The following is a 12,977-nucleotide window of genomic DNA, read 5'->3' on the forward strand; positions in this document are numbered from 1 at the left end:
AGAATGTTAACATTTGCTTTATGAATCAAGTTTCCAAAGGAGGACGTCCCTGAATGTCCCTAAAGGGAGGTTTTGTCAGATTAAGCTCACTTTAGAGGCCAGTTTTGTCCCCAAACTATAACTATGTACAAACACACACAGCCTTTATCGAGTCTGAGTAAAATGGACCTTAATTACCAGTGCAGCCATTGTTTCCATAATGTCTAGCCAAACAAAAATGGTTATGCATATTGATGAAGTCTGAGCACAAACATCCCACTCCACTAGGAGAAGATTCAAAAGAGAGTGGCAAGAAACTGACTCAGATTTCCTGTTTAATTATACAACAGAGCATGTTTTGAAGCCATTTTAATAGAGAGAGTAAACAAACCAAGGTCCCACTGCTGACATTAAAAGATGTAAGATATGCATAATTATACTATGTTAATGTTATATAGTAGTGATTATTATAATAAAAAATAGATACAGGAGCACAATATGCATTTAATGAGTGAAAGGTTGGAATTGATACTCTATATGTATGTGTTTGAAAAGGAAAGTGTTGACAGATGGAAAATAAAATATAAAACAGAGAGAAAGTCGGGTGTCTTAGTCTAGTAAAGTGGTTTCCAACCCTGTTCCTGGAGGCCCCCCAACACTGCACATTTTGTATATGTCCCTTATCTGACACAACCAGTTCAGGTTGTGGAGTCTCTACTACCGAGCTGAGTTTAATCAGGTGTGTTTGATTAGGGAGATATCCAATATGTGTAGTGTTGGGGGGCCTCCAGGAACAGGGTTGGGAATCACTGGTCTGGTCTTTTGTCACGATTGGCGGCTAATCGGTTGGTGAGTCTGTTTTTGTGTCTGCGTGTTCCCTATATTCCTTCTGTGTTTCATTGTTTGTTTGGACATGTGCTGGTAACTAGCACAGGGCTTCCCTGCAGGGGCAGCGGCTGTGCTGGCTTATGGCTTAATTAGTGTCACCTGTTTCTGATTAGTCGATTGCCTCTCTTGCCTTTTTAACTCCCTTGTGTGTGCTGTCTTGTGCCAGATTGTCTTGTGCCATTCTGCCATGCAGGCTAGCTCCTGTCTGTTCCTGTTGGTCTGTGTTTGTTCTCTTCTACCATCCCAGAAACTCTCCTCAAGCCCTGTCAGCAGCTTGCCTACTCACCTCTCCTGCTGGTCTTGTCTGTGCCTGCCGGCTTCCCTGTCTCTGGGGTTGTACTTGCCTCTCATTTTCTGCAGCTGGATCCAACGCTCCTCAGGGATCCCACCCAAACTCTCTCCCAGCCTTACTTCCATTGGCACCCCTCTCTGACCCACCGTTGGAGTCATTGCTATCCATGCTGCAGTCACTTTCCTGCTTTGCTCCTGCATTGTATTCCACCTCCATTCCACTGTTTAACTCATTGACTTGACTCTATTAAATCTTTGGTTTCTTCTCAGTCACCTGAGTCTGCCTTTGATTGTAACTAACATCTTTGGTATGTGATCTAGAGAGAAAAACTGTCTGGGGTTGGGAGGAAAGTGATTTTATTTTCTCTCTTACTCACTTTAAAAAAAAAAAAAAAAAGCACTTGGCATTAGCTAGATTCTCAGCTACACTGGAGACAGTATTACTCCAAAAAATAAGGACAGAAAGAGACAAGAAACATTTAGTGTTTTACACATGATGTGTACAATTTGTTTCAATTTCTGGGCCAACCTTGTAGCATTGAGATCACTGAATTAGAATTGGTGAATTATCTTCACAGAGCTTGTGAATGTCTGTCTTGAGAGTGCCTCTGTTTCAGCAACTGCTGACAGTTCTTGTAAAATGCAGCTTATAACCCCCCTTCACCTCAAGGCAGTTTGAAAACCTCTGCTTCAATTCTGATAAAATCACATCAGAATAGTGGAAAGAGAAAGCCACAGTATGAAGAGAGGTCTGTTTTCTCACCTATTGAGTCGGTGACACCAGCTGCAGTTGAAGTTAATCTGTGATGTAATGCATGAAGAGCAGCTTGTGAATTGAAGACATGCTGAACAAGAGAAGAAAAGTGACAAAGACACGGAAAGCACATTAGCACAGGATTAATCAGGAACAGAGCCACAGGCTAATGGAGTATTGAAATTGCTTTTTATACAACTTCTGGGAAATGAATATTTCAAAACATCATCTTCAGATGTTTGAAAAGTAATTCATGAATTGACTATTTTCTATTAGCTATATCACATGATTTCTTGTATAGTTCTATTTGAAAGATTGTTTAGAGATGTGCATTGGCTTACTGGGAAGTGGTATCATTTCCACAGCTGTACTGTTAGTAATTTTGGTCTTTAGCAGTTCCACTCTGTGATACTCATAGATAGTCTTCCTCCGAACATCTGGAGACACACATTACATTCACCATGTGAATAATTAGGAATACTGAAACTAACACAAGAGAGAGAGAGAGTAATGGCAATTAAAGCAGTTTTTCTGTACAGTGCTGTTTACTCATTTTATGTGCATTTCCTCTTAACTGCCATTTTGTACACATTCACAGAACTTTTAACTAATTTAATACTCCTAGAAGCCATGTGGTCCTTAAACATGATGTTATTTAAAATTGCACTGTTTTCCTTGAACTACATTAGGCTAATTCACTCAACTGGGCATGTTTCTCATTCCACAAATGGACAGAGCAGTTGAATGCACTACATAATGAATCAGTAAGGTTATGTCAGCCAGTAGTAATTGTTTGTAGTGCGAAAGATTGACTTTAATAGGTGAAATTTGTCTTTTTTCTTAATAAATTTGATGAGTCAAACATTTTATGGTAATTTTGTATCTTTTAGTCATTTTAAAGCACCAACCAGAACACATACATTACACGAGTGTATGGGTATAACGGCATATACAGATACATTCAGTTACAAACTATCTACTTGATTGGTAAAAAATGCAGTGAAACGGAAAATTTAATCACAATGAAGAGAAGAGAGGTTGGATTGCAAGTTGTCCATGTGTGTTTATATGTTTTTGTATGTGTGTACAAGTGTCATGCTCATTCACAGATCATCCTCAGATTTTTAAGCCAATTAGATTTTGAATACAACCTCCTAAAAAATCTTAGATCATTAAAAATTATTTTTGTAGATTAAAAGTATTTGTCAAAAACTTTGTGGCAGAAATCACCCATTCCCATGTCTAAATTTGGTCAGTCCAGTCCAAAGATAATTTTCTTTAAACAATAAATCATTTCATCCTCTACTAGGGATGGAAATCGTAAGGAATTTAATGATTCCAGTTCCGATTCGTCTTAACGATTCCGGTTGCTTAACAGTTCCAGTAACGATTCCAGTAATTCTTTAAGTACCTTTTTTTTTTAAATAATTATTTGAAAATGAGAAATGTAATTCTTTTTGTATTTACTACCCTCTGCAGTCTGTTACCAAATAATAAGATCATTTCAGATATAACAAATCAGAAATAAATGTAATACAATTCTTGTAAAAGGTGTGTTTGCAGACTTTTTAGTGACATAATTACAATCCAATAATAGATCCTAACTATATTTTAAATAAACAAACCTAAACCAACAAGAAATGTGATGGCATATTTCATTAATTAGTTTATTCTTTTATAAAATTCCACTTATTACAACAACTCTCAGGTAGCTTTAATTATACATTGCCATACTTGTCAGTAACTGCACTGCTTGATTTAAGTCTCACAGCTGATCATTAAATAAACAGTAACAGTTCCAGAGACAGTTTAGACTGTGATTTGTAGCCTAATGTTGTACTTCAGGCTTGTGAGATTTCAACAGTTCTTATTTAATCTTGAGTTGGACACTCATAACTTGCACATCAGTATACGATTACGCTGTTCCAGCCGCGTCGGCGGAAAATTGCTCGCAGGAGAAATGTTAATGGAATCGAAAGTCACGAAGATCATCCGATTATGGTATTTTTTTAAAGAATGGATCTCTGTTCCCAACCCTATCATCTAGCATCCCTCATGTCGCTCAAAACTTGTTAACTTCTTTCTGTTAAAGCTAAAGTATGTCATTTCTGCGCCACCAAACGGAATTACAAAAAAAAAATTCAAAACAGCTTTCTGAATACGCCCCCTTCTCCCGTTGATCAAACAAACAGATAGTCCTACCCCCAACTCATGCCACTGGTTGAGTCAATGTTATTGTCTCTCTTGAGACGGGTCACTCAAAGTAAAATGAGAAATTTTCATAGCGCCACAGAGACACAGTGTTTACAGTTTTCAAGAAAATTAAGTAATCCACATGACTCCAGTCGATCAATTAATGTCTTCAGAAGCAAATCAATACGTTTGTGTAAAAAATAAATGGACAAATAAAACATAATTAACTTAAAAAAAAATTGCTTCCTGCCAGCAGTCGATGCATCGCTGCTGACGCGTGACGTAAGCGCAATGGCGCATTCACACGAGAAGTCTGAAGCACGCACTTTGGTATACAACAGGGAACGGATGTCCCGCGTGAGTTATTTCATTTCACACAGCAATACAGCACTGACCGGAAGAAAAAATTTAAAGTTTAAAACGTTATAATTAGCGATTTTTTTCTTACACCAACCTATCGGTCTGCTTCAGAAGACATTAACTGAATGACTGGAGTCGTATGGATTACTTTTATGGTGCCTAAATATGAATTTTGGACCGTCAAACAGCCAGAAGCCTCACGGGCACCCCATTCACTTGCATTTTATGGACAAAAAGAGCTGAAATGTGCTAATAAAAATCTGCACTTCTGTTCTGCTGAAGAAGGAAAGTCATACACATCTGGGATGGCTTAAAGGTGAGTCAGTCATGAGAGAATTTTCATTTTGGAGTAAACTAACTCTTTAACAACGAAAAAGTACATACTTCAGCTTTTTTTTTTTTTTTTTAAAAAGGAGTTCATTCATTTTGATCACTGGCTATCAAATTCAGTTACAATTTTGGTTATATGAGTTAGGTTTGGATATAAACCCAGGTCCCCTTGCACACTTAACAAAAACTGTCCCACTAGACAAACACTAACATTTATCACAACCTAGGGTACCAAGAGAGCCAGGACTGCCACTGGTGCCCTTTCAAAAAAATAGATGCATGGCACCCCTGTATGTGTGTATTTGCCAAGTAGATGTTCTCATTTGTCAGATCTGTGGCTTAAAGGATCACATTTATTAATAAAGTAGGATAATGGTGTATGGAAGGGCAGGGCCGTAGCAAGGAATTCTGGGCCCCCTGAATATATATTGCTCTGGGCCCCTTTCCTATTAAAATAATATAGTTTCGAATTTGTTGTGGGCCCCCCTGGACCTTTGGGCCCCTAGAATCATTACCACCTTTCACCCCACTCGCTACAGCCCTGTGGAAGCGTAAATATCTCTGATGAAGTGAATGTGTGTCTGCAGAAGTAAAAGTCTGACCTTGCTAAAACCAACATAGTTTGTGTAATAATGCATGAAAGAGTGCATATACTTTAAGACAGGAAATCGTGGCTTGTTCAGTGGAGGTTGTTCCACAGGTTATTGCCTCTTCCTGTCTGTAATTACTTTTCTTGCCCATGGGGTGTCACAAAACCCCTTTATTGCATGCTGATGTTGCCTGGAGATGTTTGTATGTGTGATTTGTGTGTGTATGTGTGTGCAGATCTTTAAAAGTGACTGGTTTGTCATTTATTATTTGTGTTACCTAATGAGTCTCCAAGCACAAATTAGTGGCAGAGGAGAGACCAACACATGCTATTACTCCTCTCAGTCACATTCTCTAATCTACTCTCCCTCAGACCTCTGTCTCTCTCTCTTTCTCATATTGTTACAGACAGACAGAAAGAGACAGAGTGAGCCGATGCAAATCCTGCCCTTTCTCTGCAGACAGTCACAACAGACACACACACACACACACACACACACACACACAAAATAAGGTCGGAAAGAATTGGCTGTTTTGAAAAATATTGAGCTTCCATTCATGATATCATGACAGCAGATAGCACCTTTACTCCTGTTCTCTCCCACACTCCTTGACTCCTCAACTACAGACATATTTATCTGCTAAATTTATCTCTCCAGTACAGCTGAGCTTACTGCTACTGCAACATCAAAGCCTTTTCCTGTTTGACACATACCAGACAACAAACAGACAGTTAGGGAAGTTGGGTTGGGGGAGGCTTTGAAAGACCATCCCAGATGTAGTGTCTGACAAAGGAAACATACATTTAGTTGTCAGATGGGCTGAATAGTCGACTACCTGTCATTTCTCACATTTCGCTTTTTAATAATGGTCTATAATGTGAATGCAAGTTAAAGAGATATTTCACCCATAAATAAAAATTCTGTCATCATTTACTCACCCTCATGTCGTTCCAAACCTGTATGACTCTATTTCTTCTATGCAACACAAAAGGAGATATAACGCAGTGTGGCGGGATGAGCAAGAGGCATACACAGTGGGTGTGACATCAGGCCTCGAAGAGTGTTTATTTTAAATAATAAACAACATAAAATGTTTGAAATGGAGAATTAATGTGTCTAAAGGGGAATGTGTCCAAAACAAAGGGGAAATCTGGCATTCTTGCGGAGGGGGGCTTAGTGCAGGTTGGGAAGTGTCCGAAAGAATGGTCCAGAATGTGGGCAGGGTCCGACGGTGCGCTTCCCTCCTAGGTCCAGAGTGCGAGGGGCGACGGCTTCAACTCAACTTCCCAGTGGCTACAGCGTTTGAGGGGAAGAGCAGCCCGACATCCTAGCCCATCTGCCACTGTCATCCCCAGTGACACATCTAACTCGCACCAGGGTTCAAGGAAGGCAGGTCCGGCAACGCATCTAACTCATGCCAACACCCTCCCCGCTCTGCTCCTGGACCTGCGAGGATGCCAGTGTGCATGCACTTGGAGATAGAGACTGGCCTCCTGAGGAAAGGCGCGCTCTAAAGGCAGCTGTGATGAGGCTCTATTCACATCAGGTGCACCTCATCATCCGCTGCCAAAAGAGGCTTATTAAATTGCGTCTCTCCTTTCTCCTGCCCACTCCCGTTGTGAGCCTGCCTGAAGGATGGCCCTCAGAGGTGGGTCAATTATGACGAGAGGAAGGGGCGGGTCGTTAAAATGACAGCTTCAGTCACCAACAGTGTTGGATGTAATCTGATTTATTACTGGAATCAAATTACTTTTCTAAGTCAAAAGTGGTATAGCGCATTTTAAATTTCTATAATCAGATTACAGTTACTGACTTTCAATTAAGTTAGTTACTTTTGAGCGACAATGAACAAGGAGGAAATAAAAATTATTTTGACTTTGGGCCCGAAAGCAAAAGCAAAAACATTTCTGTGAAAAGTGTTTTAGAAAGTAACTTAAAAGTAAATTAATTAGTAATGTGATTACTGTCAAGAATAAGAATACAAGAATATAAATACATAATAAATAACAACAATGAAAAAATAGGATAGATAGATAGATAGATAGATACTGTACATTACAAACAAGGTAGTGACTGTGAAGGTATAAATTCAGTCATCAACATACAGTACTGTATATCTCCATATGGCTGTCTACAGTTCACACATTTCTTGTTATGTTTGATGCAGTAATACTGTAATTGTGCAGTTTGCTGGTGTCATGAAAGCTTAATAGTTACTCACTTGGGATCTGCTGAATCTTGTGGACCACCACGAAGGCATCAGACAGCCCAACCTTCACTGGATGATTGACAGAGCTGATTTTAGCAATCTGCACTGGGACCTGAAAAAAGAACAAATATTATTCAGATCATCCATCTTCTCTACAAGTCTATCGACTTGAAGAGGTGAATTTAGAAAGAAAGAAAGAGAGAAAGAAAGAATAGAGCAGACATGGAGAGAGAGGGAGAGGCTGAGTAGGAAAAGAGGGAGAAATAATTCAGTTAGGAGGTTTGCAGGCTGAATGAGATTTTTCAATAATAGGATAAATCACAGAAACACCCTGGTCTCTATTTTCGTAAGTAGGCAAAGACCGTGCGCCATGTCTTATCCAATTTTCGTGAGAGCGCTAATTCTAAGCACAATTTCCGTGCCTTGCCAAAGCGCAAGTGGGCGCGTGGGTGGGAGTGTTTGTGCTATCTGTGGGTTTATGTGCCCTTAAAATAGGGCCCCCTATCTGATTACGCAGGAGAGTTTTCAAGAATTCCTTCTGACTAGAAGGTTGCAATACTTTAGAAGGAATGAAAAAAAAAACAAAAAACATATCACACCTCTTTGTAGGCAAAGACAATTCGTCCATCACTGTGTAAAGTGGCCTGGAAGGTGAAGCTTCCTTGATTATAAGAATCCTGGAGATGGACGTGATCCCACTGCACTACCAAGGCAGTTCCTATAAAAAAAAGCACACACACGTACACATGCACATTAAACATAATTTATAAACTCATCCAAAATGCTTAAAATATTGTATCTTTAGTACTAATATCTTCAGTTAGAAGGTGCACCCATTTCAAAGCCTGCAGGAGCATACGATCAAATTGCACCTGATCAGGGGTAACATATTTGATTTATGGCAAGTTAATAGCACAATGTTAATGTGTGTGTGTGTGTGTGTGTGTGTGTTTTTCTGGAGATTGGTAGGTTTGACATATATCCAATATTGTATATTTTTGTACCACCATATATTTCCACTATATATTTCTCTCTCTCTCTCTGTCTCAAAAATACACAAACATACACACTGTACACTGCCTCTGTCTCTTACCATTGTCGAAGTAAATGACAGTTGAGTTTCTTGACAAGCTGGGGTCAAAGTTTGCCATGAGTGGAGCGATATACTGTGTGGCTGTCAACATTCTGTGCACCACATCACCCGTGTAGATGAACCCTGTAAATACAAACACACACAATCCATAAAGCACAATCTGACATTAAAATACTGTACATATCCATACATTTTAAAAGTGTCATTTCTACAATTAAAATAAAGTAAAAGCACTCGTTTTGTTTGTGAGTAAAGCATCTTTTGTTGCCAACGCATGAATATTGCTTTTCTCTTCTCTTCTTCATCTCTGCACACTCCTACTTCTTCATCTATCTATTATGGCAAACAGCCCTGGCCTGTCTCCAAAGTGATTAATACTCTAATTAGCCATATAAATGCCACCTTCCATCCCACACACAGAAAGGAGAGAATTTTCACTCACACACACACACACACACACACACAGACACACACACACATATGTTGGTGCAGCTATCCTTATGAGGACTCTCCATAGACATAATGATTTTTATACTGTATGAACTATAGATTCTATCCCCTAACCCTAACCCTACCCCTAAACCTAACCCTCACAAAAAACGTTCTGCATTTTTACATTTTCATGTTTTTTAAGCGATTTGAATTATGGGGACACTAGAAATGTTCTCATTAACCACATTTATAGCATAATACCCTTGTAATTACCAGTTTGTAACATAAAAAAAGTCCTCGTAAGCCACTTAAACCTGCCCAGACACACACGCACACAAACTTAATCTAAAATCTTAAGCAGTTGCCTGCACAAATCGATGCAATTTTCATTCAGCAAAGCTGGACTATGCTGGCCATTCCAACTTACCCTGTGAACACAGTGCACAGAAAAACGCATTTACATGAAACAAAAATAACAGAAAACAGAGCCCACCATTAAACACTTCACAACACAAACAAGGAGACAGAAAAATTAGAGGTTGTCAACGTGGTTGTATCGTGGTTACAGTTTAAATTTTGTTACATTAATGTACACAGAGTGATATACTCCATTATGCAAAATATTATAAACTGTATTATATGGTTTATTAAACTATCATACTATCATACAGGAGTGGTCGCTATTACAAAATTCATGGGTGTTTTTTTTTATTAGCCAAAAATGTTTAATGTATTTTATTAAATATTTTTAAAAGGATAGTTCACCTAAAAATGATAATTCTCTCATTATTTACTCACCCTTGTGCCGTCTCAGACTTTGTATGACTTTCTTTCTTCTGCGAAACACAAACGAAGATATTTTGAATGAATGAGGTGTTTTTGTTTATACATTGTAATTCCAAAACTTTTAAGCTCCAAAAAGGATGAAGATAATCCATACGACTTGAGTCGTTTAATCCTTGTCTTCCAATGTGATACACTTTGGGTGAAAAACATACCGAAATTTAATTCTTTATCCACTATAAATCTTGACAGAGGTACATAGCTAATTCTAAGGGCAATTTTCGTGCCAACGCAAAGAGCAAGATTCTCTGACGCTCACATAGTTGCCAGGTACTCAATCCCAGTATCATTATACATTAATAAGATGTTGCATTTTCATTTTTCTGGTGTTTATCATCAACCTTTTGGCGACTGCAGTGCATTTCAAAAGTATCAAAACTCGGCATGAAAACCAGAAACCTGGCAACACTGTGTCTGTTTCGTGTACAGCGCTTTGTGCATGCGTCAAGGGCATGAAACTGTGCAAATGAGATTCTCTCATGAATGTGCCAACGGAAAAAAAATTTTTTAGAGAATAAAGGCCCCAATATACTTCAAACGAAATTGATGAATGAACGGGTGTAACGTTATTTAGAAAAAAATCTGGCCAAAAAGAAGCTGTTTTTGCATTCGTTTCGATGGTCCATACAGCGTGCCTGGGCAAACTTTTAGGAAAAATTCTTACCAGCTGCTAAACACCTTCTTACTGTCATTGGTCCACCTCATCGGTAGGTGTGACCTGAAGCTCCACCTACCTTGAAGCCGACAGCTAATTTTGTTTACATTGTTCAGTCAGTCAAGTTCAGTCAACATGAACACACCGGCGTGCAGTTATTAGCTAGCTGGTGCAAATTACCTACTGTACAGTGGTTCTCAACCCTGCTCCTGGAGGCCCCCTAACACTACACATCTCCCTAATCAAACACACCTGATTCAACTCATCAGCTCGTTAGTGGATACTCCAAGACCTGAATTGGGTGTGTCAGAAAAGACAGATACACAAAATGTGCAGTGTTGTGGGTGTCTCCAGGAACAGGGTTGAGAACCACTGGCTTGGAGACATTTTCCAAGACCATGCCATGCGATTTTTTTTGTTTTTGTTTAATTAGTCTACAAAAGGAATCAAATCTACTGAAATACGCCACGTATAGCATGTAAGTGCATTTGCATCATGAATTCAAAATGTAAACAAGACAAATTAAACATTGTCAACTGCATATATATTACTTTAAGTCATCATCGAGTGGTCAGTGATCACATCAATGATAACATTTTAATGTCACATTAGTTAAGGTTTTACATGTATCCTCATATTTAAATGCTCCTCTAAACGCCTCTCACAGTGGTGTGGCAGGTGTCTGAATGTTTGCAAACAGTATACAGTTGCTTGGCTGTTTCGAACTTCTTTTGACCCCCGAATGAAGAAAAACTTCTCCGGAAGTATATCGGGGCCTTAAGGACTAAAAGTTTGGTCTTTTTCTCACCCAAAATCTAACCTATCGCTTCAGAAGACACAAATTAAACCACTCGAGTTGTATGGATTACTTTTATCCTGCCTTTATGTCCTTTTGGAGTTTGAAAGAATTAGACTGCATTTAACTTGCATTGTATGGACAAAACCACTACATACTGTACATCCTGCAAAATATCTTTGTTTGTGTTCAGCAGAAGAAAGATGAGTAAATGATGAGATAATTATTATTTTAGGGTGAACTATCCTTTTTAATGTTATACCACTCATACAACACATGACTTGTACAGTCTTCAGAACACAGCTTCACTGGGACTATAAGATCACTTCTCTTTCACCGTATTTAACTTCTGAGCGATGCTTGATGTAATTATATGGAGAAATTGTATGGCAGTTTTCTCTTTCTATCTTTCCCTCGCATTTGCTTCACCTCAAACACATTTCCACAGCCAGTGAGTCACATGAACCACAATCCCAATAAAAATCCCCACACATACTCTCATGTCATATCTACAGCATGCACTGTCAGCCTTATTAAGAAGACCCTCTCACAGTCATGCCCTTTTGCCTACAAGCAAGAACTAATCAATTACATATTCCTCTTTCAGCACACACTCTGCTTTAGCTATAATGCTCATATCACATGGAGGTAGGCGAAGGCTTTCTTGTAACCTAACAGAACCTCAGTGGTTGTGTTATACACATCACACGCAGATGAATGCTTCACTTACCTCCAGTTGCAACAGTGATCTCTCGCAAAGAGTGCCCATAAAATGGAAAATCAAAGGAGAGATTGACCCTCTGATGATAAAAACATAAGAAAGTTGAGCTTACAATTATAAACAAAATTTAAACATTAAACAGAATCAATACAACAGTTAAAATTCACAATAAAACGGACAGCAAGTGTACATCTTGTCAGGCCCAAATGATTAATTCTGTGGTTTGCCAGATCAAACATTAGCAACTCTGCTAATATGACTTCTGTCCTAAAACTACGGTTTCTTTTGTTCGGAAAGCGCAATGCACTTAGAATGCTGAGGATATCACAGCCCTACTGGAATAATGGGATGGCAACACACCAAAATCTGATCCCATTTCAGGGAAAGGGCATTTCAGAAAGAACATTTGGTCTCTTTCTAATATACTCCCCACAAATACACAGGCACAACAGAAACATGTATAGAGATCAAAATACAAAATGTTGATCTAGCAAGCAACATTTTCTGTAGGATATGCAGTATGGTTGACGGATATGTGTAATGTTGGACATTGTGTTATTGTGTGATGGGCTTTAATGTTCGTCACTATTACTATGGATCGTCTTGTTTCCTTTGACATTTTCAGGGGCAAAAAACATCCCCTCATAAACAGTAAAAGCTTTATCTAAAAAAAAAAACTAGTCTCAGTAAAGAGAATACACAGTTTGTGGTCAAACACCATTTGTACTCAACGTCAACCGTTATGAAGTTTTCAAGCTGGTGTTATTGGAAACTTTCCATTCATATCTGCTGAATGTCAGCTAACCATCTTGAGATTAAATTGCACTCTTATTGTTATTGGAT

At 38.8% G+C, this 12,977-nt stretch overlaps 1 protein-coding gene across 1 annotated transcript in view; it reads right to left on the minus strand.

Moving 5' to 3' along the window:
* Positions 1–12,977, minus strand: part of LOC127451789 (plexin domain-containing protein 2-like) — a 142,860-nt gene that overhangs the window by 24,770 nt on the left and 105,113 nt on the right. Inside the window, exons 4-9 of the mRNA XM_051716732.1 lie at positions 12,144–12,213; positions 8,688–8,810; positions 8,194–8,312; positions 7,607–7,706; positions 2,254–2,349; positions 1,922–2,003 (exon numbers count right to left, since the gene is read on the minus strand). Coding sequence (XP_051572692.1) covers positions 1,922–2,003; positions 2,254–2,349; positions 7,607–7,706; positions 8,194–8,312; positions 8,688–8,810; positions 12,144–12,213 — 590 coding nt within the window. The remainder of the gene's footprint in view (positions 1–1,921; positions 2,004–2,253; positions 2,350–7,606; positions 7,707–8,193; positions 8,313–8,687; positions 8,811–12,143; positions 12,214–12,977) is intronic.

Source organism: Myxocyprinus asiaticus, chromosome 2 (assembly GCF_019703515.2).
Source record: "Myxocyprinus asiaticus isolate MX2 ecotype Aquarium Trade chromosome 2, UBuf_Myxa_2, whole genome shotgun sequence".
Lineage (NCBI taxonomy): Eukaryota > Metazoa > Chordata > Actinopteri > Cypriniformes > Catostomidae > Myxocyprinus > Myxocyprinus asiaticus.